General features: G+C 51.4%; 1 protein-coding gene across 1 annotated transcript; it reads left to right on the plus strand.

The window, feature by feature from the left end:
• On the plus strand, window positions 1–26,726 carry ATP6V1B1 (ATPase H+ transporting V1 subunit B1; the record flags this gene model as incomplete). The annotated part of the gene is made up of 14 exons (XM_080814460.1): window positions 1–118; window positions 6,113–6,168; window positions 19,752–19,850; window positions 20,058–20,151; window positions 20,723–20,800; window positions 21,676–21,815; window positions 22,218–22,319; window positions 22,900–22,997; window positions 24,439–24,562; window positions 24,730–24,880; window positions 25,126–25,208; window positions 26,043–26,147; window positions 26,343–26,472; window positions 26,563–26,726. The coding sequence occupies 14 exons, from the start codon at window positions 1–3 to the stop codon at window positions 26,724–26,726; spliced, it is 1,542 nt and encodes a 513-aa protein (XP_080670586.1).
• Window positions 26,727–27,728: the final 1,002 nt, after the last annotated feature.

Genomic DNA, 27,728 nt, shown 5'->3' on the forward strand with positions numbered 1-27,728 from the left:
ATGGCCATGAGGGTAGACAGTAGGCCCGGGGGAGTCCCCGGCAGTGGCTGTGACCTGGGCACAGCCCGAGAACACATGCAAGCGGTCACCAGAAACTACATCACCCACCCCCGTGTCAGTGAGTACAATCCCCGCAGGGGGTGGGGGTGGGCGCTGCCGGGTGGTTCTGCTTCTTGGGCTCAGGGAAAGAGGAGGATCTGAGACGGAGGAAGAGCTGGGAGCTCTCGGTCCAGCAGAGCGATGCCATGGGCTGCCCCGGATAAGGGGCCATCTCTGCAGCGGGGGGATGGGGTCCCCAGCCCAGGCTACCCCACAGGAGAGGGCAGGAACCTTGTAGGAACCTCTCAGTCATCTCTCTTACCCTGTACTGAGACCCCAAGTCCAGAGAGAGCTCCCCACTGCCCCAAGAGTATGTGTTTGTGATACATGCTTTGTGTGAATCCGTGTGTGTTGGGGGGGTGGTTGTGTGTGTGCACCAGGACACTCAGCACAAGGAAATGTGCCATGAGGTGTTCTCAGGGAATGTGTGTGGCAGGGCAGACTGTGTGTGCTCTCTCGTGGTGGGGACATACGTGCGTGTCGTGTCTGCGGGTACATGTCATGCGTGCATTTTGGGGAAGGTGTCTGTGTGTCTAACCCAGGACAAGGCGCGTGCCTGGGTACGTGTGTGCTCCCACCTTCACTTAGGTGAGGATGGGTGTAAATATGTGTGTGACCGCTTGCAGGTGGGAGTGATCAGAGTGAGGAAATGTGGGACAGTGTGTGTGCACGCTTGTACGTTCAGTGTGAGCGTGTGGGTCTGCGCATGAGCGTGTGTGCTCATGGGGAGAATGTGGGTACGTGGGCAGGTGATGTCGAATGTCTGTGTAGGGACAGCCCAGTGTATGCCCTTGCAGGACTCAGAGGGGGCCACCCCGAGGTGTGTCCAGATACCTGGGGCACAGAAACCAGTAAGGCTCTGAGGACCAAAGGGGGTACCGCCTGCATCTCTCCTTGCCAAGGTCATTCTCCAGTTCTCAGGTTCTCAGGCAGCCCAGCTCACTGGCATAAACCAGCCTGGCCAGGACGGGCCACGCAGAGCCTGAGGCTCCCACCAGGGCCAGGGCGTGTGAGCAGAGAAGCTGGCCCAACACAGCCTCCCGCCCTCTGTCTGCTGTTACCCAGGCCGCAGGGGGAGGAGCTGCCCGATAGGGCAGCGCAGAGAGCCGGGTCCACGTTGAATGGGGCTGGCAGCCACCCAGAACAGACCAAATGCAGTGTGGGCAGGCCCCATGCGGAGGAACACAGCAGGGGGTGTGCAGGCACCTCCTGGGGCCTGAGGCAGGCAGTGAGGGGTGGAGCACATTCCAGCAGGGGAGAAACTGAGCAGGGCCAGATTTAGCAAGGAGGCCCTGCAGGCCTGGCCGTGTGCAGGCACCCGGGAAGCGGGAAGCGCTGAGGCCCAGATCCCCCCTGGGGCAAAGCAGGGGTCATGAAGGCCCTGAAATACCCCAGAGGTTCCCCCACTTGGGTCCTGAGCCCAGGCCTGGTGGAGATCTGAGCTCCTCCCCCAACTACCCTTCCTTGCAGGGTGCCGTCCCAGGGACCCTGACAGGTGCCACCTCACCCCAGGGCCCCCTCCAGCCGGTTCCCTCCAGCCCGCGCCTTATTTAGAGTCAACAAGGCCTGGTACAGGGAAACACCCAGGAGATGTGACCCAGGCTGGGACCCAGGGGTGGCAGCACCCCCGGTGTCTGTGTGTTCCTTCATGGGGCCCCCACCCAGGTGAATGTGTCACACCCGACAGCTGACCTGGAGACAAGGTTCTGCTGAAGGGAGCCCCTCCACCCTCCACCCCACCGGCTCTTCTCCCCACCAGCAGAGTTGTTGTTCCTGCATTGTTGTTCCTGCAAAGTTGTTCCTGCATTGTTCCTGCAGTGACGAAGGCTGCACACCAGTGTCCTCATAGGGTACCCCCAGGGGCCAGCCCCTGCCCCACCGACAGCCTCCCAACCCAGGAGCAGACCTGATTCCTCAGTGTGCTTCTGTGACCACAACTTTCTCCAGTTCCCATCCCCCTTCTCCTCTGGGGCCTGAGGGGTTTCTTGCCTGCAGGGTGTGGAGGGGGATTGGGGGAGGAGGGTGGCAGGGGAGAGGGCATGTGCAGAACTACAGCTGTGCGCTCAGGTCACTGAGGCAGGTCTCCTGTGTCTCTCTGCCCATCTCCCCCAGCCTGGCCTCTGACCCCCGAGGACTCTGGATTTCTAGGCAGTAGAACTTTATGTAAAGATAGAAGGAGCCTAGGAGGAAAGCTGGGGACCAGAAGGACAGGGATGGGGCAACTGGCTCCCAGCCCCAGGGCTTCCTCAGCCATGGGTGGGGTGAGTCCAAGAGAAGGCTTCCTGGAGAAGGAGAGGGACCAGCAGGCCTGAGGCCTAAAGGGTGATTTCACGGCAGTGGCTGAGGGAATGAGCCAGAAAGGTGGGGGCAGGGTAGACTTGGATGGGAAGGGAATCCCAGCAATATGCGCCCTGGTTGAGAAGGGACCATTTGCCTCCCTGAGAGCTAGAACTCTTTCCCCAAGGGGAGGAGGTGGCATGGAGTTTTTTCCTGTTCCGTGGGGCAGAAGATGCTAGGCAGGGCCTGGGGGAGTGGGGGGATGTGGGGGGGGGCAGGGTGCTGCAGGAGCAAAGCTTGGACCCACAGGCTGTCAGCCCAGCTGGAGGGGTAGAGCCAGGTCAGATCACCCAGAGGCTGGAGTGCCAAACCTCTAGCTTTGCCGCCTGACTCAGTTTCCTCAACGGAAAGGCCAGGGAGGTCACACTGAAAGAGTTCCACCCGGCTGGTCCTGGGCTGACTGTAAGAAGCCTGGGCTTCCAGCCCCTTGCCCTCCCTCCACTAATCCCTCGGGAGGGGGTCAGGGAGGAGGTGTGGGACCTGTTGCCCCAGGCTTGCCCCCACCCCAGCCTCACGCCTGGGCGACTGGCTCAGCCCTCTCCCAGGACGCTGCAGGTGTGGCTGGGCAGGCCCTAATTAGTGGGCTGCACGGAGCCCCGCTGAGCCTTTGACAGGGAAGGCAGAGGGGAGATGGGGGCAGGGAGGGGCTCCAAGCCTGTGCCCTAAGTGCTACCCGAAGTGTCAGCTAGGACAATGGAGAAGGGGAGGGCAAAGAGCAGAGGGAGGGAGTGTCTGCAAAGTCTCAGGAAGGCCTATTGAGGGAGTGCCCCTCAGAGGTCTTCTGGGCCAGCCCCCTGCCTCCAGCACTACTCACCCCCCTGCACCTCACCAAGGTTGAGGAGTAGGTGCCAAGGCTGGGGGCAGTGCCACAGGATGCCGTCTGATGTGTGGTGTGCCCCAGGAGAAATCAGCCAACCTCTGGGCTTCTGTGGTCCACAATCAGCTGGGGGTGGGTACACACAAAAAACCCAGCTTCCGTCAAGGACACCTTTGGGCCAACCCCCACCTTGGCTGTGTCCAGACTAGACAGCCTCTAAGGAAAGATAAGCTCCAGCCTGACCTGGGAGGCAACAGAGCTCTGGTCTGAGAGGGGAGACATGACCCATCTCATTAAGGACAACAGACTGGAGAAGAGGACGCCCTCTATCTAGGGTGTCCCCTGAGGGCTGTGGGACTTCAGTGGGGAGCAGAGCCAGGGGGTTGTAGGACTAAGTCAGGGGCTGGGCATTGTGGGATATGAAAAGCCACACCGAACAGCCAGAGTAAAGGGCCCAGCCTGTGGAGGGTGGACTCATCTAGCAAGTATTTAGGAACCCCGAGAGAGCACGAGACCAGTGCCTCTGGAAACCCAGAAAGCTGGCTTATGGCTGAGGCTGGTGGGATGAGCTGGGGGCTTACAGACCACACACTGGGCAGCCAACCCAAGGGCCCTCTGAGCTGCTCCCAGCTGCTCACCACTGCTCCCCCCACCTCAGGTGCCCTCCCCCGAGATAGCACTGTGGGGATTTCCACCAGGAAAGAAGCTGTGAAATGGGGGGAGCCCGCTGTGAAGAAAGGAGGAAGTTGAAAGACTGGACTCAGAGGCAGAATTGGAAAGAGTTCCCTGGGGCTTTGTGGACCTTGAGCCCCTCCCTGCCCCAGCCCACCCACTCTGCAAGTTGCTTTGGCTATCTCAGCACTTTGGGCCGGTCTGGTATTTTCACTATAGGGCCAGCGAGAGGCCAGCTCTTCTCAGGGCTTTCTAAAATCAGGCTCTGGTCTGCTCTGCCTGGTCCCTTGGGGTGGCCTAGAGAGAAGCCTCATTGGATAATGCAGGGGGAGGGAGGAAGGTGGGCGAAGGAAGTCAGCAATAGCGTCAGAAGGTGGGCTGTGAGGGTCACCCAGCAGTGCAGGGACTGGGGCCGAGGCAGTGGTTCTTGAGATGGGAGATTCCAGGGGCACCTGGGTGGCTCAGTCAGTTAAAAGCATCTGCCTTGGGCTCCAGGCATGATCCCACGGTCCTGGGATTGAGTCCCGACTTGGGCTTCCTGCCCAGCAGGGGAGTCTGCTTCTCTCTCTCCTTCTGCCTCTCCCCCTGCTCATGTGCTCTGTTGCTCGCTCAGTCTCTCTCAAATAAATAAGATCTTTTTAAAAAAGTAAAATGGGAGATACCAGAGCTTGCTTGATGGGAGGGCCAACAGAGGAGGCAGCGCTGGCCATTTCCCCTAGAGAGCAGTCATCCTGGAGCCTGGACCCTGGGGCCAGGAAAGGTTGGATACTTCCTCCCCTCCTCCAGAGGAAGCTGAAGGAGTTCCCGCTTCTCCAGGGCCAAGCCCAAAAGAACGGGTCTTCTTGTGCCCTCTTGTTCTTGAGTTTTCCTAGCAGTCTCTAAGCTCAGAAGAGCCTTGCCCACCTGGTATCCCTAGCCCAAGTCCCAGTGTGACCACTGAGCCCCAGACTGGGGAGGGCTTGAGCTGGGGGCATTGAGTTTCTCTTGGTGTGGGATGACCTGGTGACTTGGCACCCAGCTTGCACAGAAGCATGAGGGCAAGTGGCTGGGAGCCAGTGTGGTCTGATGGGAAGCACAGAGTGGGATCCCAGCCCCAGCTCTGCCACGAGCATGCTGGGTTACCCTGGAATAGGTTTTTCACCCCCATTCTCCTCCCCTTTTGAGAAGAGGGTTAGAACAGGGTTCTTCCAAACTGTGAGTGATCCCGTGACCTTACAGACACTCTGACCATCCTGCCCCTCCAGGGTCCCTCATTTCGGCTGTCCCACTGGTGCTTCACAGGGAAGAGATGTATATCCCAGGGTCATGGGTGAGGGAGAGCCCCAGGGGCTCCCAGTTAGCCTCTAGCAGAAGCAAGATGGGCTTCCTGTCTGGCAGTCCATGGCTTTCCTATTGGGGTCCCCAACACTGGAGTTAGAGGCTCCCTGTAAGCTGAGCTCATGTCCCCAATTTTGGTTCTCTCCAGCCACTAGGCCTGGGACGTTCCTCTTCTTCCTCCTTCCTTGTCATTCTTTCCCCTCCCCCACAGGCACCCAGGGAACCCGGGTTGTCCAGGACCCTCCCTGGCAAGGCCTCATGACAAGGCAGGGACCTTCGCTGATTTTTCTCATTGGTGCCTGCACCAGCCCCCACCACCCCACCACCCCCACGAAGACGCACAGGTGCACGGGCGCACAGGTGCACGGGCGCGCGGGCGCACAGGCGCAGTGCTCAGTCAGTGTTGAGTGATCCCAGAGGGCCACCGAGGGCCGTTCACTCGTCCTATCTAGCTGGGGGCCAGAAGCTTTTGGAAAATGCTGTGGGTCAGAGAGGAGGGGATGGGTAAGATGGGGGCTGAGGCCGGAGGGCAAGCAGCCTCAAGATAAGAAAGACTTCTGGATGGCTGAGGGGGAGGAGAGGACTCTGAGGGGCCTCTGCCCTTGCCCTGGCCCTCCCCCAGCCTCCTGCAGGTGTCCAAGCCAGCGGGGGGCCCTGCGGGCAGGGGCATGACCCTTACAGCAATGGTGGCTGGCCCTGTCACAGCTAATGACCCTGACAGCCCAGATTGGGAAGGGGGTGGGGGTGGTGCGCACAGGGAGGGAAAGCAGAGGATGCCTGTGTGTGTGTGTGTGTGTGTGTGTGCGCGCGCGCGCGCGCGCCTGCGTGTCTGGGTGTGAGACCCTCACCCACCTCCACCCCTCCCCCCAGCCTACAGGACTGTGTGCAGTGTCAATGGGCCCCTGGTGGTGCTGGACCAGGTCAAGGTAAGACTTCTACTTCTTCCCAGGCCCCAAGGCCAAATCCCAAGGCTCCCCGGCCCCTGTGCAGGGCTTCTTCTAAATTGCCCTGTCTCCCATGGGCCTGCTTGTCCCTTCTAATTCCCTGTCACCCATCCCCACATTCTTCCTCCCCAGCTCTCTCCCCAGCCACCCTGGTTTCCCTTCCTGCATTTTCAGTGCACCCCCATTCCTGCTCTGGGCCTTCAGGGACCCACACCTACCGCCAAGGAGCTAGGCTGTCGTGCCTCTTCCTTTAACAGTGGGATGGTTGTGTTGACCTTGCTTCCGTCAGCTGCATCGTTTCAAAGGAATAGAAGGCAGAGGGGCAATGCCAGCTAACTCTTCTCCAGAGCTCAAGGTTTTCAGAGGCTTTTGGAATATCTCAGCCTGGGAACCAGCTGTGCGGGTGGGATGTAAAGTGGGTCTCCTAGAAAGAAATGGGATGTTGGCCCCTTGGTGTCCCCCGGGGAATGGCAAGACCCTGGCAGAGACTGACAGCGTTTTGAATCTGGGGTTGGGGATTCTTTCTTTTCTTTTTAAGATTTTATTTATTTATGACAGAGGGAGACAGCCAGAGAGGAAACACAAGCTAGGGGGAAGCAGGAGAGGGAGAAGCAGGCTCCCTGCTTGGCTTGATTCCAGGACCCTGGGACATGACCCGAGCCAAAGGCAGACGCTTAACCAACTGAGCTACCCAGGCACCCTGGGGTTGGGGCTTCTTAAGCCATCAAGGGCCCTGTCAAGGTATGAGATCACTCTGCTGTCCCCTTTCCACCTAACAGTTCCACCTCCCAGGCGCCCACTGCGTGTCACCTACCCCAGACTGGGAAACTGGTGCCACCCTGGAGTCATCCTTTCCTGGACTCCAGTCCGCCATTGCCAATGATTGCGAGCAGTCTCCCACCCCAGCGCTCCCTGATTTGGCCATGGCCTCCGGGCCCCCAGCCTGGAGCCCTCCTGTCCTCCATGTTCCCCCCTGCAGCCTGAACCCCTTCATTTCCCTGCTTCAGACTCATCTAGAACTCCCAGTGCCTTCACCTTATAGGCCCTACATTCTGTCAGGGTTCCTACACACCCCTCCGCTCTCACGCCATATCCCCTCCCCTCTGCGTGGAGCCGCCATTTGATGTCTCTAGGCCTTTGCTCATATCTTCCCTCTGCCTCTCCAGCTACCTTTCCCCCATACCTTCCTCTGACTCACCCCCAGGACTGGCTGAGAGGTCAGTTCTAGATGTCTTGCCCAGGTCTCTGGGCAATGAGCCTGTCCCTCCTCTCCCTCTTCGTACTGTCCCCTTGGCAGCTCTGTCAAGCCATTTGAGCACCACCTGGCCACATGTCCCCTCACTGCCTCCACAGTGTCCCTCCCATTGCACATGACTCCTAAGTCCCTGGAGCCCCACCCTGCACTTCGGCTGAAGTGAATGAACACCCAGTCCATTGCGGGTGCTCAGTTTGTTCAAAGGAAGGGTGAGTACATGAATGAGAGGCATGAACGAGTAAGTGTTAGAATAACTAAATCTGACCCTCTCATTCCTGGAAACCAGATTCCGAGTTCATACAGACCTCCCTGTTTTTTGTTTTTTGTTTTTTGTTTTTCAGACCTTCCCGTTTGACCCACTAACCTTGGGGAGGCCCTGGGAGGGGGTGTGATGGAGTGCTTATGAGTGTGCATGCGACGGTGGGGTGCCCCCACCCCGCAGTCTGACTCAGACTCCCCAGCCCACCCTTCCTACTAGCTACCTGTCAATTCGAGATCAGCAGCATCAGTACTACCTGAGGACTTGTTAGAAATACGAATTCTGGGGCTCCTACCCCAGACTGACAGGATCAGAAACTCTGAGTTGGGGGGGGCGGCAGGAGCGGGGAGGAATGCAGAAATCAGTCCCTAAAATCCCTTCAGGGTGATGTGATGCTCCCTGAAGTTTGAGAAGCATCTGTTTCGGCTTGTGAATTCTGGTTTCCTCATCTAGTAAATGATCAGAGAGTTGTTGTGAGGATCAAATCAGATAAATGTATTTTTATTATTCCTCCTTGAGAACGGTAGCCCTAGCTCTCCCTGGAAGGCAGAAATGCTGATAACGTCTGATTAGGCAGTTGGTGCCATCTGCTGCCCCCTCGCATGGTACGGAGAGTCAGTACCTGCACAGCCATCCGCTCTCCCGACTGTTAAATGGGGCTAGACTAGGAAACGAGATAGATCCCCCCACCTGTGGCTCTGTGACTGTTATATGCATCTGTAACTCTTAGGGTAAGTGGGTGATGGAGACACCCAGAGGACCCTGGACTTGCAGAGGGAAGAAAAAGAAATAGTTATATATAGTCTCATAAGTTCAGGAGATGGAGAAGACAGCTTTATGTACCCTCTTTGGGTTCTGCACCCCCTTCCCCCTTCCTATTTGCTTGGGCAAAATGCCACAATTCCTCCTCTCCAGCGCCACCTGCTGCCCAAATCGAACCACACCTGCGATGACACTTGGGCTTCCATCCTTCTCAAAAGGAAAAATGCTTGTGGGGGGAATTTTGTGTAGATAGGAAGTTCTCAGCCCAGGGAATAAGGGCCTTGAAATTGCACGCAAACCTTTGAAGTCACGTATCCATGTGCCTGGGCATTTTACTAGCGTTAGCTCCTGCAGTTTTCATCTGATTTTTGGAGGTCTGAGTGGAAACTAAAAAATCCTAAAGGCTAAACCCCTGAGTGTAGACTTTAAAAAGTGCCCCCCTCCGCAGATTACTAAACATCCACACTCCCAACCCTGATCTCACAAACAATCACACACAGGTTGTGCAAGCATTAAAGAGGAGTCAGGTTAGCCGACAGCCACCTGCCTGGGTTTCATTAGAGAGATTTTACTAGAGCAGTGGTGGTTTTTTTTTTTTTTTAATTCATTTATTTGAGAGAGAGAGTGAGAGGAGAAGCAGACTCCCCACTGAGCAGGGAGCCCGATGCGGGACTCGATCCCAGGACCCTGGGATCATGACCCGAGCCAAAGGCAGATGCTCAACCGACTGAGCCACCCAGGCACCCCAAGAGCAGTGGTTTTTGAACTTGAGCATGCATGAGAACCCCTGGAATGATTCTTTGGGTCCCAACCCAAAGAATTCAGCAGTCTGAGGTTAAGGCCCAAGAATCTGCATTTCTGACAAGTTCCCAGGTGCTGCTGCTGCTGCTGGGCTGGGGACCACATGAGACGATTCCGTGCTCTAGAAATCTTCCAACTGCTGTGTTTTGATGCAGACCAGACTTTATTGAGACTTGAAGAAAGCCTCACCTTATCCACCAGACTTGGTTCCAAATGTCTGTGGCTACTTCCCAACTTGTAAAGGAAAAAGCTTTCAGAAGTATGTGTATCAGCTCTGAAGACAGTTTCCAAAGAGGGCTTTTCCCAAACTGCCCTGGGCATTGTCAGAAGGAAAGGATTCAAGGCCAGGGCTTTCTCAAACAAGTCTTGCCAAGCTTGCTAAGAACTTCCCATTTCGAGGAGTGCAGGAGTGTGGGCAGCAGCTCCTCTCTGCCTGAGCCCTGGCTGGCTGAAAACTCAGCAGAATCCCCAGCAGAGGACGAAGGTGGCCTTAAATCATCCCCTCCTCCTCCCCTGAGTCTTCCTAGGGACCCAGAGTAGGAGTTGAGAGAATCAGGCTCTGAAATGGGGCTCCTTTGAGTATAAGGTCATCATCGCACCCTGGAATCCTCTCCCTGCCCTCCCCCGTTCTAATGGGCTGTGACCACCCCTGCCCACCACAAATAACCCAGGCAGACACACACAGTGGAGCCTGGTATTCCCTTCCTAGAGGATTCCAGACCACACCCTCCATGACGGGGTGTGATGGTCCTGACCATTCTTCCCGGTGTCTGACTGCAATCTTTCTGCTCTCTCCAGTTCGTTTCCTCTTATTTCATGGATGTCATCTCTCAGGGACACACAGGACGCCACCACCTCTCTGTTCTCCTTTCCTCTGCTCTCCCTCACTCTCATAAACCCATATGAACAGGGATGACTTTTTATCACCTGGCTGCCTGGTATTTATCAGGCTCGTGGCCTCCTTTCTTTTGGGCTCGCCTTGGCCTGCCCTCTGCCGGGCAGTTTTCCTCCTGAGGTTAACAGCCCAGCAGGCAAGGAGGCGGGTGGCTGCCTAGGACAGAGACTGACCCACAGAACAGCCTTGGAAAACCAGGACTTGAGTTAACGTCTGTCCCGGGGCTTCCCAGGCCTGGCTCTTGGGCGCCCTCTTGTGGTTGACAAGCCAAAGACCGCTGGACCGGAGCTGCCCCGCAGACCTCCGCGCCTTCCTCCCGGGGCGAGCCCTGCTCTCCCAGCAACCCCACTCCGAGAGGTGGGTGGTTTGGGGGAGAACGAGGTCGCTTTCCTGGCGTTCGCGTCGCAGGACGAGGAGGGGCCCGAGCCGGAGCTCCCTCCATTGACCGTCAAAGCAGCAAGCGCTCTGGTCTCAAGTTCCACCCTCCCAGGCCCGCAGGGGTGCCCCGCCTCCTCACACCCCGTTGGGAAATTGAGCCATCCACCCTAGCCAACCCTTAAGGTCACTATGTTAGGTCGAGCGGGGGATTTAATATAGTAAGTATGGTGATGACCAGTCGCACAGTACTTGAACATCCCCAATTACTTTTAATTACCAAAAAACAAAAATAAAAAACATGCTGCTTGTAAGCGGTGAGAGAAAAGACAAGTTAACTGTCCCTACCCTCTTTTAACCCCAGCTTCTTGAGATAACCAAGGTGAAGATTCTGCTGATAAGAGGCAAATGGCGTGCATGTTGGCGCTTTACGTTGGTGTCCGTCTCTTAAAAACATGTCAGGGATTCTCTCCGTGTCAGTAGCGTTCTTCTGAGAGCAGCCCGGAGCCTGGACGTTGTGTGATCATTATTTCATTGTTTCATTATTGGCAGACGTTCGGTGTGTTTCCAGGCTTTGCTATTACAAATAGTACAGCAAAATATATCCCTTTCGTGCTGGTGCCTTTATTGCTATAAGGTAGATGCCCTAAAATGAAATTGCTGCTTCAAAATGTATGTTGATTTAAAAATAGATTTTAGGGGTACCTGCGTGGCTCAGTCCTTAGGTGTCTGCCTTTGTCTCAGGTCATGATCCCAGGGTCCTGACACCAAGCCGCACAATAGGCTCTCTGCTCCGCGGTGAGACTGCTTCTCCCCCTCCCACTCCCCTTGCTTGTGTTCCCTCTCTCGCTGAGTCTCTCTCTGTCAAATTAATAAATAAGATCTTTAAAAAATAGATTTTTAAATAGATACTGAAGATTTGGGGGCGACATTGCCAGCTCAGCAAGATTGTGGGGATTCACATTCCTGTCTCCCCTGTGTTAGAGGACCCACTTTCCAGCATCCTTGCCAGCCCTGAACATATTCTGTCTTGGAATTTTGCCTGTCTAATCAATGAGAATAATACTATCTTTTTTTTTTAATTTATATTTGAGAGTCTTTTTATCTGTTTCGATTTCACTTTCTCCTCTATGACATCTCCCTACATATTGAGGTTTGCCTTTTGAGGTATGGGAGTTCCTTGTTTATTGCTTGCATTTTTTTTAAAGATTTTATTTATTTATTTGACAGGCAGAGATCACAAGTAGGCAGAGAGGCAGGCAGAGAGAGAGGAGGAAGCAGGCTCCCCGCCGAGCAGAGAGCCCGATGTGGGGCTCGATCCCAGGACCTGAGCCGAAGGCAGAGGCTTTAACCCACTGAGCCACCCAGGCGCCCCTATTGTTTGCATTTTTTAAATTAAGATTTTATTTATTTATTTATTTGAGAGAGAGAGAGAGAGAGCAAGAGACAGCATGAGCAGGGAGAGAGAGAGAGCCCCGATGTGGGGCTCGATCCTAGGACTCTGGGACCATGACCGACCATGACCAAAGGCAGACGCTTAACTGCTTAACCCACTGAGACACCCAGGAGCCCCTACGGTCAAGTATCTCTGTTTTTGCATTTATGGCTTCCAGATTTCTTACCTTACTCAAAGACATCTTTCTTGCCCAGCTTTTCTAGAAAAGCTAAGAAAAGGGAAGAAGAAAGGTTCTTCTAGTATTTTGTTCATCTAAGCTTTATATGTAAAGGTTTTACATATGGCTTGAATGTATGTATGTTTATGATGTGGGTATCTTCTAAGTAGATACCGGTTCTCTTGGTACCATTTATTCAGTAAATTCCATTTTTCCCTGTGAAGTAATATGCCCCATTTGTTCTACAACAGTCTTCTAAAACCTGGGATCTGTTTCTGGACTCGAATTTGCCCCACTGATCCGTCCGTCTACCCCACCCCGACACTTAACCCAGTAACTTCTATAGCTTCAGAGCATGTTTTTTTTTTTTTTAATAGCTAATACAGTACTATAATTCATACAAATAAAAGTTAATACATGTTGACCTAAATCTGATCTCTGAATTACCCCAGATAATTTTTCATTTTTTATTTTTTCCTTTTTTAAAAATTTTTATTTATTTTTTAAATTTCTTTTCAGTGTTCCAGAATTCATTGTTTATGCACCACACCCAGTGCTCCATGCAATACGTGCCCTCCATAATACCCACCACCAGGCTCACCCAACCTCCTACCCCCTACCCGCAGAGCACATTTTCATGTCTGCTAAGGCAAGTCCTCCACTATGATCTTTTCCACAATTATTTTTGGATATTATCAGACACTTAAAAGAATTTTTAAAATGATTTTATTAAATTCTAGAAGAAACAAGAATCCACTGGGAATGCATTTAATTTATATACTTTTGAAAAAGATTGGTATTTTTATGACAGTGAGTCATTCTGTCTTGGACAACAGTATTGTTCTCCATTTGTTCAGGGCTTGTTCGATGTCCTTCACCAAGATTTTATTATTCTCTTGTACCTCTCTTGTCAAATTTATTTCCAGATATTGTATGGGTTTGGGCCCTATTGTGGATGGAACATTTTTCTCCAATTCCTCATCTGTTTATAGCTGGAATAGAAAAAAAAAGATTCTTTTTTTTTTTAAACTAAAGTATATTGACACACAATGGTACAAGAGATTGATTTTTATGTATTTATCTTGTATACAGCTGCCAACTTCTCTTATTCATTCTGGGGGTTTTATTTTTTTTTAACTAGAGAGCCTCTTGAGTTTTTCTAGATATACAATATCATCCGAAATGAAGGGAATTCTGCCTCTTTTTCCATTGGGATGCTTTAATTTTACTTGGGATTTTGAAACAATTTCAAATTTATAAAAAGTTGCAAAAATAAAAATAGTACCAGGAACGTCTATATACCCAGTTGTTAACATTTTACCCCATTTGTTCTGTCTTTTGCTCTACGTGTGTGTGCGCGCCCGCGCACGCATAATTTTTGCCTGGATCTTTTAAGGGTAAGTTATCCCCCAAAACTCCGTGTTTATTTCCAAAGAATAAGGATGTTTTCTTGCATAACAACAGTAGTTACCAACTTCTGAAATTTACACGGATGCATTTATCTGATCAACCATCTACAGTCCAGTTTACCAGCCGCCGTAATGAAATCTTTTGTAGCATTTTCTGGCCTCCAGCAGAGGATCCAGCCTGAGGTCAGGTTCTGCCTTTAGTGGTCACATCTCTGTAGCCTCCTTTAACCTAGAACATTCCCATAGCCTTTCTAGGACATTTCTGAAGAATACAGTCTCCTCTCTCACTATCTTTTTTTTTTTTTTTTTCAAATGAAGCATTCTCCATTTATGTTTATTATAGTATACTTTTTAATTTCTCTTTTTTGTGTTTTCTTGTCTAACCCATAATTTCCAAACCAATATTAAGTAACAACAGCAATATGGGCATCTCTGGGTGTTACTGATTTTATTAGAAATAAAAGTGGGGGGCACCTGGATGGCTCAGTGGGTTAAGCCTCTGCCTTCTACTCAGGTCATGATCTCAGGGTCCTGGGATCAAGTCCCACATCCGGACTCCTTGCTCGGTCGGGGAGTCTCCTTCTCCCTCTGTCTGCTGCTCCCCCTGCTTGTGCTCTCTCTCTGACAAATAAACAAGATTAAAAACAAAAAACACTGCCAAATTTTATCAAAGGCCTTTTGGGTTTCTATTTACATAATTCTGTAGGGTTTCTTTTTTAATTCATGTTTACAAAAAACCTCCCTATTATTATGAATTGTATATTGTCAAATGTTGACAAATTCCTAAGATTGATTTATCTAGGCTTACATTCTTTTGATGAGCCCTGTTTGACCATAACTAATTGTTTATTTAATATACTGTTTGACTTGACTGGCTAATAGTTTATAATTTGTGCATCTATATTTATAAGAGAAACTGGTCTACTTTTTGGGGGGGGGTCCTATCTTTACTACATTTGAGGTTTGGGAAGTTTTCTATTTTATAGTTTCATTGCCTTCTAGTGTTTCTTTCTGTTCATTATATTATTTTTTAATTAATTAATTTTTATTTATTTATTTTATTTATTTATTTGACAGAGATCACAAGTAGAGAGGCAGGCAGAGAGAGAGGGGGGAAGCAGGCTCCCCGCCAAGCAGAGAGCCCGATTCAGGGCTTGATCCCAGGACCCTGGGATCTTGACCTGAGCCGAAGGCAGAGGCTTTAACCCACTGAGCCATCCAGGTGCCTCTGTTCATTATATTATATTGGCTGGTTCTTCCAATGTAATACTGAATAGAACAATGATAGCAGTCGTTATTTTGCTCCTAATTTTTTTTTTAAAAATTATTTATTTATTTAGAAGGATCTAAATTTTTAAAAATTATTATCCCAACAGATATTACACTAGAGAAAATTATTGGGAAAATACAATTAGAGTCATTAAAAACAGAAGCTGATTATTCCAATTTGAGAGAGAAGAGCAGAGCAAGCAAAAGAGAACACAAGTGGGGCAAGGAGGGGCGGAGGGAGAGGGAGATGCAGGCTGCGCATTGAGCAGGGAGCCAATGCGGAACTCAATCCCAGGACCCAGAGATCATGGCCTGAGCGGAAGGCAGATCCTTAATCGACTGAGCCCCCCAAGCGCCCCTGTTTTGCTCGTAATTTTACTTTATTTATTTATTTTTTTAAAGACTTTGTTTATTTGAGATAAAGAGAGAAAGAGCAGGAGGAGAGGTCAGCGGGAGAAGCAGACTCCCTGCTGAGCAGGGAGCCCAATGTGGGACTTGATCCTGGAACTCCAGGACCGTGACCTGAGCGGACGGCAGTCGCCTAACCAACTGAGCCACCCAGGTGCCCCTGCTCCTAATTTTAAAGGGACTGTCTTATATGTTACATCAGAGTATGTTATCAGCAGCTTTTTTTTTTTTTTTTTGAGGATGCTTTTTGGAGTTAAGGAATTTTCCTTTTATTCTCCATTTTCAAAGAGTAGTTTTGTTCTTTAATCGTGGATATCATGATTCTTTAATCTTCAAGGTTTTTGTTTTTAATCATGGATAGTTTTTTAAAACTTTTTCTGGAATGTTAAGATGATCACAATTTGTTTTTTTTTTAATCCTGCAAGTCATTAATAAGGTAAATTAATTACATTATCAGATTTCTAATATTAAACTAACCTTGAATTGTCAGAATAATTCCAACCTGGTCTTTTTAACCTTTATTTGTGTGGTGTGTGTGTTTGTCTTTCTTTTTGTTTTTTTAATCTTTCTTTTATTATTTGGTTTGTAATTTGACCTTTTTTTTTTTTTTTTACTTTGCTGGATTTGGTTTGTTAGTATTTTGTGTAGGACTTTTGTATATATATTCATAAGCGAGATTGCCTATAATTTTTCCCCTTCATTATCTTATTTTGTTTTGGGGTTATCCTTACCTCATAAAATTAATTAAAGACCATCCCTTTCCCTTAGTCTTTTGAAGAGCTCAAGTAAGTTTCAAATTACTTGTGCTTTGTCAGAACTTACTTGTGAAACTACCTGGGACTGGTGTTTCCTTTGTGAAAGATTTTACACTATTTATGTAATATCTTAAAGACTGTAGGACTATTCCAGCTTTCTGTTTGGTTTCCAGTTGGTTTTGGTTTGAGTTTTAGTCTTCTAAGACTTTGTTCATTTCATCTAAGTTCTGAACTACATGGCATACGGTTGTTCGTAATTCCTTTTTATTCCTTTAGAATATTATTAGTGTAGCTGGTTTTGACTTTTTTACTCCAACAATTATTTATGTCTTTGCTCTTTCTTCATCAGTTTATCAGTCTATTTTACTAGGCTTTCAACGAACCAATTTGGTTCTTAATCTGCCTTGTTGTATATTTGTTCTCCATGTTAATGATTTCTGACCTTTTATTATTTCTTCTAGTATATATATATATATATTTTTTTTTTAAAGATTTTATTTATTTATTTGAGAGCGAGACAGTGAAAGAGAGCATGAGCGAGGAGAAGGTCAGAGGGAGAAGCAGACTCCCTGTGGAGCTGGGAGCCCGATGTGGGACTCGATCCCGGGACTCCAGGATCATGACCTGAGCCGAAGGCAGTCGTCCAACCAACTGAGCCACCCAGGCGTCCCCTAGTATATATATATTTTTAAAAAAATTTTTTTTTTAGTTCCCGTTAGTTAACATAGTGTTGTGTTACAACATAGTGATTCACACTTCTGTATATCACAGGTGCTCATCACAGGTGCCCTCCTTGATCCCCATCACCTGCCCCCCCCCATCCTACTTTCTTGGGGGTTTTAATGCTGTTCTTTTTTCTCACTTTTCATGTTGCATACTCTTAAACTTCCTCAGTTTTTTTCTTTTCTAACATAAGCATTTAAAGCTTAAATGTGGGGCACCTGGAGCAGTTGGTTAAGCACCTGACTTTCGGTTTCAGCCCAGGTCATGACCTCAGGGCCCTAATCTCAGGATCTTGAGATCAAGCCCCATATCTGGCTCTGTGCTCAGTGTAAAGGCTGCTTGAGATTCTCTCTCCCTTTCCCTTAGCCCCTCCCCTTGGCTTTCTCTCTAAAATAAATAAATAAATCTTTTTTAAAAAATGAAGTTTAGGGGCACCTGGGTGGCTCAGTTGGTTAAGCCACTGCCTTCGGCTCAGGTCATGATCCCGGAGTCCTGGGATCGAGTCCCGCACTGGGCTCCCAGCTTCAAGGGGAGTCTGCTTCTCCTTCTTACCTTCTCCCTTCTCATGCTCTCTCTCTCTCTCTCTCTCAAATAAATAAATAAAATCTTTAAAAAATAAAGTTTATATGCATCACATATATATCGATATGCAGTTTTTCATTATTGCTTAGCGCTTAATATTTCCTAATTCTGTGTTCTTCTACATTAGGTTTTGAGATTTTCAAATCTATGAAGTTTGTCTAACCATCTTTTTGTTTTTGATTTCTAACTTGTTTTGATTATGGTCAGAAAACATAGTACAGCCCGATTTATTCGTGGCACAAAGGGATATCCTTTCTCATTCTTTTCCATTTCATCTAGCGTGTCAGTTCTGATTCCCTCTGCTGTCCAAGGAGTAATTTAGTGGGGTACTTTAACCTTTCAGAATCTGAGGAGCACTGTAGGGAGGGATGTCATCTTTTTACTGTTTGTTTTTACTAGATTCCGATTCTGACTTACTCCCCGAAGTAACTCAGTCACCAGGGAAGCAAGGTGAGGGATCCTCCCTCCAGGACCCCCCCTGGAAGAAGGTACAGGCAGGGCTTAGGTCTCTGGGGCTGGCAAGAGCTGAAGTCGGGGTTAGTGGGAAGGGTCTGCTCTCCCAGCCCAGCTCTCCTGCCTCAGCTTGTAGCCTCCTCAGGAAGCAGGGAAAGAGCAGGACCCTGGTTCCTGGCACATGCACAGACTGCACGGGCTGTGGGATTCCCTTGGGGCAGACCCCCACCTGCCCAACCTGCTCAACCTGCTCCCTGTGGTCCTGGAAGGACAGCCTTATTATTTTTTTTAAATTATAATTCATATAAACTTCCTTCTTTTTTTTAAAAAGATTTTATTATTTATTTGACGGAGAGAGACACAGGGAGAGAGGGAACGCAAACAGGGGGAGTGGGAGAGGGAGAAGCAGGCCTCCTGCTGAGCAGGGAGCCTAATGCGGGATCATGACCTGAGCCGAAGGCAGACACCCAAGGACTGAACCACCCAGGCGCCCCTAAACTTCCTTCTTTTAAAGCACACAATTCAGTGGTTTTTAGTACATACACAGAGTTGTACAACTATCACCACTATCTGATTCCAGAACATTTTCATCACCTCCAGAAGAATCCCTTTATCTGTTGTCACCCCCAGTCATCCTTCCAGCCCCCCGCAACCCCTAATCTTTCTGTCTTTATGGATCGGATTATTTCAGACACTTCATATTCAATGGAATCATATAACTCGTGACCTGTTGTTTCTAGCATCTTTCGCCTACTTAGCGTGTTTCCAAGGTTCATCCATGTTTTCGCACGGATCAGTATTGCGTTCGTTTTTAAGGCTGATAATACTCTGTGGTACAAATACGCCATCTTCTGTTTCTCCATTCACCGTCTGTGGACATTTGAGCTGTTTCCACCTTGGGGCTCCTATGAATAAGGCTGCTACTTGTATGTGAACATTCATATACAGTCATACACAAATTTTTGTGTGGTCACGTTTTCATTTCTCTTGGGCCAGTGGACTTGCTGGGTCATATGGCATCTCTCTGTTTAGCCCTTTGAGGAAGCGCCAGAGTGTTTTCCAAAGAGGCTGCACCATCTTGAGGGGTCCGATTTCTCCACACCCTCAACCACACTGTAGTCCCTCGGACTTCAGCCACATTCACGAGTGGGACCTGGTATCTCATCGTGGTTTTGATCTGTGTTTCTTTAATGGTGAGGGATGAGCATCTTAGGGCTTCTTGGTCATTTGTGTATCTTCTTTGGAGAAATGTCCATTTAGATCCTTTGCTCGTTTTAAAGTTCCGGTATTTGTATTTTTATTGTTGAGCTGTAAGAGCTCTTTATAGATTCCTGATACTAGCCTGGTTCTTTCCAAATGGATAAGAAGAGATAAGTACAGTTGCTCATAGCCAAAAGAGAAGTGATTGCCTGCTTCTTTTTATTCCTGGAACCTGTGAGGAAGACACATGAATCAGCCCCAGCCCTGTGGCTAGGGAAAGACGGCCACTGGTATGAGGGGACACCTGGCAGTCCAGGACACACTGTGCCAGTGTATCAGCCATCAGTCCATAGGGGCAGAGACAACAGTGCTGTCCACGGGACCTAAACAGGTGATTACATTTTATTGAGTAGTTACAGGTCCTGGGCACCAGTTAATGACTTCACGTAGATCACCTTCTCCCCACAGAAGCCCTATGAAGTATTATTATTACCCCCATTTGAAAGATGAAGAAAGTAATGCTCAGAGATGTTAAGAGACTTCACAAGGTCACACAGCTTCTAAGCATCAGAGCTTCAGTTCTAACCCTGGTCTTCAACTCTAAAGTCAGTGCTCTACCCATCCAGGTGTACTGCCTTCCAAGCAGAACCCGACTGTCCCACCTCTAGCCCTTCAAGTTCACCTAATAGTTCCTGGTCACAAAAGGGAAGACAGAAGCTTGAGACTGGGTCAAGGAGGGATGGGGGGAGACAGGGACTTCACCTCTGGTCTCACCGCTGCTCTGGGCTGCTCTCCCCTCCTGCCAGTTCGCACAGTACGCTGAGATCGTCAACTTCACCCTCCCCGACGGCACTCAGAGAAGTGGGCAGGTGCTTGAGGTGTCTGGGACCAAGGCAATTGTTCAGGTAAGTGGTGTCAGGGCGATGTTGCCTGGCTGAATAAATGAACGGACCCGCAAAGTGCCCGACTATCTTAATAGGCTCCAAAGGCAGGAAAGTCCTATTTTCCTAAGAGCGTCTTGCCCAGAGCTGGGCACAAAGGGAGCCTAGAATGGAAGGCCCCATTCTCCCCAGCAAGACCCTTATTAGAGTAACTAACCTCTTGTCCCATAGGTGTTTGAAGGAACCTCTGGCATCGATGCCCAGAAGACCACCTGTGAATTCACAGGTGACATCCTACGGACTCCAGTGTCAGAAGACATGCTGGGTGAGGACGGGGGTGGGGAGATGGGGAGGTGCTCCTCTGTCCTCCCAGCCCAGCTTCCCTGACCACACACTTAGCACACTGCGTTGTCCTTTCCTCTTTGCCTGTCTGCCTCCCTGTGAGTTCTTTGAGGTCAGAGGTGTGTCTTTTCTCTCTGATCCCCCAACTCTAGCTCAGGACCAGACATACAGATGTTCCATAAATGAGGAAGGCAGGTTCAATCAACTAGGGGCACAGTAGGTAGTCGTCTATTCAGGTTAGGTTGAAACAGAGTACACACCCCCCAGTTTTCTCCCAAGATCTGCCATACCTGGCCCTCTCCTCTTTCTAGCTCTAAAACCCTCCATTAGAGTAATTTCCTGGTCCAGCGCCTCACCTGTAAAGGTTTCCGGGAGAGAAGGGAAGATCCCCAAGGAGACAGTCACTGTAGCCAGCTCTCTGTGGGTAACTGAGGGCTGATGGGAGAGGGACATGAGGGGCCGGTGGGAGGCAGTGGTGGTGTGGAGGGTGAGCAGCAGTGAGGGAGACCCAGGGCTGGCCCTGAGCATCCCCCAACAGCCTTCCCCACCCTCAGGTCGCGTCTTCAACGGCTCCGGCAAGCCCATTGACAAGGGGCCAGTGGTCATGGCAGAGGACTTCCTGGATATCAATGGTGAGTCACCAGAGAGAGGCTCTGGACAGCGTTCGGGACCCAGTCCCCAATCACCTTCCTCATTCCCAGCCACTGTCTCTGCCACCTTGCCCTCGGAAGTTCTGCCCCAGACACAGGCCAGAGGCAATGGGCCACCCACAAGCTGGTCAGACTACCAGGCAGATCAGGTGTGCAGTGAGAATTGCAGAGGTCTCTCTGTCCCCAAATCTGCCACAGAGCCTGAAATAGTGCCCTTTGTGTCCCATTCCTTTCAGTGCCATCATCAGGTGCAAAGTTCCATGGGTGCCCCAAGACCCTCACTCTCCCGCCTTCCAGTGCCCCATCCCCACCCCTCAGAGGCCCCTGGACTGGCTTGCAGAAGGAGACACAGCCCCAAGGCCATCCCGAGTCCTCCACTCCTGTCAGTTCTGAGGACGAGATGGAGGCCCCACAGTGGTCCGCAGCTGGCCCCCAACCACTCAGCAAGTCAGAGGCAGAGCCCAGAACACACATCCCCTCAGGGAGCAGCTCTCCAGGCCACCCTTCATTCCTTCGAAGGCGCACATGACCCTTGCTTAGCCTTGGGGGCCTTGTCCTGAGTGCCCACCTGCCTGCTGCTTATAGGCCAGGTGGCACTGTCCAAGGGAGTAGTGGGCCATGGCTATTGAGATACAAACTAATTCAAGTGCAATACACTTTCATTTCAAAACCGCCTTTCACATGCTCACTAGTCACATGTGACCAGGGCTACGGACCTGGCAGTGTAGTTAGAACACATATTCATCATCACAGAAAATTCTGTTCAGTAGTGCTGCTCTGGAGTCTGGGGCAGGGTTGGGGGTAGGCAGGGGTGGACTTGAACCCTTGAGCGTGGGTCCATGATCACCCTCTCCCAGGCCAGCCCATCAACCCCCATGACCGCATCTACCCCGAGGAGATGATTCAGACGGGCATCTCTCCCATTGACGTCATGAACAGCATTGCCCGTGGTCAGAAGATCCCCATCTTCTCAGCAGCTGGGCTCCCCCACAATGAGGTGAGACCTGCAGGGTCCTGCAGATGTGACCAAGAGGAAGACACAGGGCAGAGGCCAGGGCTGGTGGCCAGTGAGGAGGGTCTCCTGAGTCAAACAGGCAGGGACCAGCCATGCGGGGGTCATCACTGTCCAGACTGGTAGCTGTCCTCTGGCAGCTCATGGACTCAGGGCTGCAGAAGACCTCCTCAGGGTCCCCAAGGGGGTCTTCAAGCCCCCACCCTGAGGAAGGCTATAGGACCTGGGGCAGCCCTTTCATCTTTCTGACCTTGGATCCCTCTCATCAAAAGCCTTGGCAGGAGGAAGGACTGGAAATTGCTCCATCCGTCATCCTCCGCGGTGGTCAGGGGGCCGGGCTCCGGGCTCTGGCTCTGACACCCTTCCTTCCAATCCACCCCACCCCAGATTGCTGCCCAGATCTGCCGCCAGGCTGGGCTGGTGAAGAAGTCCAAGGCTGTGCTGGATTATCATGATGACAACTTTGCCATTGTCTTTGCGGCCATGGGGGTAAGAGAAGCGGGGCAGATTGGCAAGTTCTGGAAGCTGTGAGCAGGCAGCCTTCTTTTCAGACCCTGGCTCTGCCTGATATGATAAAGGAGGCATAATCCTTCTCCCTGAGAAGCTATTGGTGTCTGGGCCTATCTGGTGGGAGAAGCAAGAGCATGACTGAAGGGGGTGGTTCACTGACGAGGACAGTGTGTCCGTCAGTGCATTCCAGAGAACGTGGCGGCTATCAGATGAGCCCAGAGTGGCCTAGAGAAGGAAGAAGCCAGGGAATTTAGGAAGACAGCTTCAGGGAGGGGATACCATGGGCCCTCAGAGGGCCCAAGGAGGGGTTTAGCAGGGAGGCTGCTGGCTGAGTGAGGGGTTGGGATGGCACTGAACAGAGCTCAACCTGAAGAAATCTGAACTTCTCTTCGGAGGCCTGGGGAGAGCAAACCCAGCCCCTGCCTTTTCAAGTTCTAGGTCATCCCAGGGACTGTTAGTCAATAGGCTTTACTGAGAACAGATAGGAGGGGCCAGGGCCCCTGCACTCAGGGTGCAGAGACACCACCCCCCACTCCAACCCTCCCTGCTGTGTGTCCAGGTGAACATGGAGACAGCCAGGTTCTTCAAGTCTGACTTCGAGCAGAACGGCACCATGGGGAATGTCTGCCTCTTCCTGAACTTGGCCAACGACCCCACGTGAGCCATCCCCTTGTACCCAGACTGTCTTCAGGCAGCGGGCCCTGTCCCCTCTCAACACCCACAGTACCAGAGCTCAGGCGTATCCCAGAACCACAGCCACGGGCCAGAGCTGGGAAAACAACCCCTTGTTGTGCAGATGGGGAAAATGAGGCTCGGGAAGGGGTAGGGCTAGCCCATGGAGAGACAGAGGGAACCGGCTCACTGCCCCGCCTGCCCCCGCAGCCCATCTGTTCTTCCCATAATCTGCATCCAGCCATTGTCCCGAGTCAGGCCTCCTTATCCTTGAGTCACTTCCACAAAGTCACCACTAAGGAGAGATTTCCTTAAACCATGTACTGACAAAAACTGCTGTTGTCTTTTTAAAATTTTCTTACTTGAGTAGAGTTGACATACAATATTACATTAGTTTCAGGTGTACGACATGCAGTCCAGTTTCTCTGTGGGTTAATGCCGTGCTTGCCACTGGCGTACCTTCTGTCGGTCCCCATACAGCACTATGACAATAGCATTGGCCCTGTTCCCTCCGCGGTGCCCTTCTCTGGAACTGGACGCCTGTGCCTCCCGCTCCCCTTCCCCCTTTCTGTCCATCTCCCCACCCCTTCCCTCTGGCAACCATCAGTTTATTCTCTGTATGTATAGGTCTGATTCTGCTTTTTGTTGGTTTACTCATTTGGAAAACTGCTATTTTTAAAGTTTAGGAAATGTGAGTTTAAATCTGTGGGTCAGGTGAACGAAAAAAAAAATTCTGATAAAACCATCCCGGGTACTGAAGGTGCTCCAAAAGCGAGGTAACAGAATTTCGGAGGCCAGGAGGACATCACCGGAGAAAAGACCCATGGAACAGAGCTTGAGGACAGAGAGAGCCTGGAGCCAGAGGGCGGGAGTCAGAAGAGCTCAGAGTGCAAGGGGGCTGCCAGGCAGGCAGGGCAAGCCTATGGAACGTGCACACCAGGCATGCTCTAGAGTAGGGAGAGGAACCTTATGGAAAGAATCCAGAGTGCACCAGCTGAGCCAGTGGTGGGGGGTAGGAGGAGGAGGCTGGAGAAGACAGAGCAACAGCAGGAGCCCTGCCCCTGCCTAGTTCTGAGAGGCCAGAGCCCCCTCACCTTCAGGCCCCCTCACCTTCAGGCCCACAGGGACAGGGTGCTGTCATTCTCCATCAGCCCCCTGACCCTGCCTGGCCCACTCCAACCCAACTCCCTGCCTGTTCCAGGCTCCCTACCCTTTCCTCCCTTGGACAGCAGGAGGGAGGAGCATTGGACTTGATGAACTGCCTGCCCCTGGAACCACAGCCCCGACACGGCGCCTGGGAGCTGGGGCTCATCCCACCGGCTCCCCTGCTGCTGTGCACAGCTGACTGTCCACTCAGCACTTGGGGCTAGATGGAGCACAGGCCTAGGCCTCTGGGCTCTCTGAACATGGGGTGTCCCTCCTCCAGGATCGAGCGGATCGTCACCCCGCGCCTGGCACTGACCACTGCTGAGTTCCTTGCCTACCAGTGTGAGAAGCACGTGCTGGTCATCCTGACTGACATGAGTTCCTATGCAGAGGCCTTGCGGGAGGTGAGGCAGTCTGGGAAGAGTGTCAGGGTCATGCCTGCCTCTCCCAGGTCCCTCTACCCTGAAACTCACCCATCCAAGCCTGCTGCCACTCACCCTGTTTTTCAGTCGCTGAACCTCCCACTCAGCCTCTTGCCCCCTCTCTTAGCCCAGTGACACTGACATTGCAGGTCTCAGCTGCCAGAGAGGAGGTGCCGGGGCGCCGAGGCTTCCCGGGGTACATGTATACAGACTTGGCCACCATCTATGAGCGGGCCGGCCGCGTGGAGGGCCGGGGAGGGTCCATCACTCAGATCCCCATCCTCACCATGCCCAATGACGGTGAGTCTCTTGGCTGCCCACTGCCCTCTGCAGCCCCCTGCCCTCCCTTCTCACTGGGATGCTTAAAGGGCCTGTGGTTTTCTGCACAGATGTGCCGTAGCTCTGTTTCTCCATCAAGGGATTCGCTGTCTTCTCCTTGCCTCCACATACCCCATCGCTCCCATGAGAGGAACAGAGCCCAGACGTCCCTGAGCTGGTGGAGACGTGTGCCCCATCTACACTGACACCACTGCATTTCCTTGCAGATATCACCCACCCAATCCCAGACCTGACGGGCTTCATCACGGAGGGACAGATCTATGTGGACAGACAGCTTCATAACAGACAAGTATTGTCCCCTCCCTACGACTTATTGCTCTGCTTCCAGCCCCAGAGACACTGATGGACAGATGCTTACAGAGCTTCAGTTCTCTCTCAATTAGGAGGGGGTGGGCAAGGCCACCTCCAAAGAGGAGATGACCCAGGAAGACTGTGTGGTCACAGACACAAGACAGGTCTGGCTAGAATCCAGACCACCTGCCTGTGGGAACCTTGAGAAAATTATCTCATCCTTCTGATGCTAGGTTTCCTCATCTATAAAACAGAAATAATAGTACTGATCACTCAGTGAAGTGCATTGCAGAGGATACAATCAGTTGGCATATAGAAAGCCTCCAGCAAATAGTAGATACTCAATAAATACCGCTTCTCTTTGCTTTCCAGTGATTTGCTCAGTGAACAAAACAGTGGGTAACTGACACAAGTAGATGGTGAATAATGTGCCAGCAGGTTACAAAATGTGCCTGTTCCATCTGAGGTTAAAGGCAGCCCCTGTGACTTTTTCCTCTTTGCTTAGTAGGTTCCTTCTTTACAGCTATTAACTATTAAGCTTCAACCTCGTTTTTGTCCAAATAATCAAAGGTTTTAAAATAGTGACTTCCATTACCTAATGTCACATCCTGTCCCCCTCCACCCTCCTGTCTAGGAGCACACCTTAGACACCTGCATGCCCAAGCTCTAGAACTGTGGGCGGTAGAGGAGGGTGGTGTGACTGACCCCCTTTCTGTGGGACAAGTGAGCAGCAGTCTCTTGAGCACCCCAGGGGGAGGAGAAACAAGTAGGGGCAAGAAGGAAAGGAAACTCTGGACCCTGCCTTCTGCCACTCCCTTCTTCTGCTTCCCAGATCTACCCCCCCATCAATGTGCTCCCTTCCCTGTCGCGGCTGATGAAGTCTGCCATTGGGGAGGGCATGACGAGAAAGGACCATGGAGACGTCTCCAACCAACTGGTAAGCATGAGAACGCCCAGGGACTGGAGGGTAAGCTAGTTTCAGAAGCTAGAGGTTTGAGCCCTTCCTGGACCACGAGCTGTTCTCCAGCAAAATCCCTCCCATTTGGGGGGTTCCCACACAGCCAAACTGGGGGCCACTGGGCTCCTGTGATACGCCTTCGGTGACGGCTGGACCGTTCTCCCCTTCACCCAGTATGCTTGCTATGCCATCGGGAAGGACGTGCAGGCCATGAAGGCAGTGGTGGGGGAGGAGGCGCTCACTTCGGAGGACCTGCTCTATCTGGAATTCCTGCAGAAGTTCGAGAAGAACTTCATCAACCAGGGTGAGGCGCGCTCGGGGCGTGCAGGCAGTAACCCCCTTACCCGGCCACATACACGCGCGCGCACGCCTAACCCTCCTGCTCCGACCCTAGGCCCCTACGAGAACCGCTCCGTGTTCGAGTCCTTGGACCTGGGCTGGAAGCTGTTGCGCATCTTCCCGAAGGAGATGCTGAAGCGCATCCCGCAGAGCGTGCTCGAGGAGTTCTACTCCCGCGAGGGGGCGCCGCAGGACCCCGCGTCTGACACTGCGCTCTAGCCCCGCCCACAGGCGGACCCCGGCGCTCCGTCCGGGGAGCCCCTGCTCTACGCCAGTTCTACACCCGCCTCCGTGTCTGCCAAGGTCCCGCACACCTGAACCAACCGCTTGAGTGCCCACTGTCACCCCCCGCCGGCAAGGGGCGGGAGGCGGGCTCCCACGCTTCATCCCTCCCCTGGATTCCCTGCACTGGGAAAGAACAAAAGGTTGTTACGCCTGTATTAAAAGCTTGGGAGAATCACCTGGAGAATTTTACCGAATACCAAGGCCCAGGCTCCAAACCAGATCAGTTGATCTGAATCTGGAGGCAGAAGTCCTCTGCATTGGTATTCGCCCGCCCACCAGTCCGCCCCCAGGTACAGCTGGAGTTGCAACCAGTAGTATAGAGACTGCAAAATAACCCAGGTGTAGATAATGAGGGTGAACTTGAAGAGATCCTGAGACACTCTCCAACCCTGACATACAGATACGGTTTTGTTGTCATTCTTAGGACCCTAATACCTCAGAAGCAACAGCCCACAGAATCCCCCAACTGCCAGGAAATCCTCAAGCTTTGTCCCTGCAAAGCATTGTCGCTTTATCTTAATTTGAAGCCAGGTGTTAAGGCCCCCCTTGGGGCAGATGCCCAGTAGAATTTTCTAGTTTTTAAAGTGCTCAGGAGGGCTGCTGACTCCTTCAGACCGCTGGGGTTGGGAAGTGAGTGGGTTCCCAGAGGAGGTTTTCCCTGGAATGAGGGAGAGCTGCTTTGGGTGAAGAATCCGCATTTTTGTCCCTCCCTGAGTCACTGTGGTCTTGGGAGATCCTCCCCCCTCCTTAGATTTCTCTGGGGGAAATACCAGGAATGATGGGGCCCAGAGGGGAATAGGTAGTTAGAAGTGGGTGGTATGATCAGGGATACCTAGAGTTGACCCCTGGGGCCTCAGTAAACCTCTGATAAGCTTGGGGTCATTCCCCCTGAGAAGACCCAACACTGAATCAAGCCACATGATTGCTTGACTACCA

The sequence above is a fragment of the Martes martes genome (genome assembly GCF_963455335.1).
Source record: "Martes martes genome assembly, chromosome: 9".
Classification (NCBI taxonomy): domain Eukaryota; kingdom Metazoa; phylum Chordata; class Mammalia; order Carnivora; family Mustelidae; genus Martes; species Martes martes.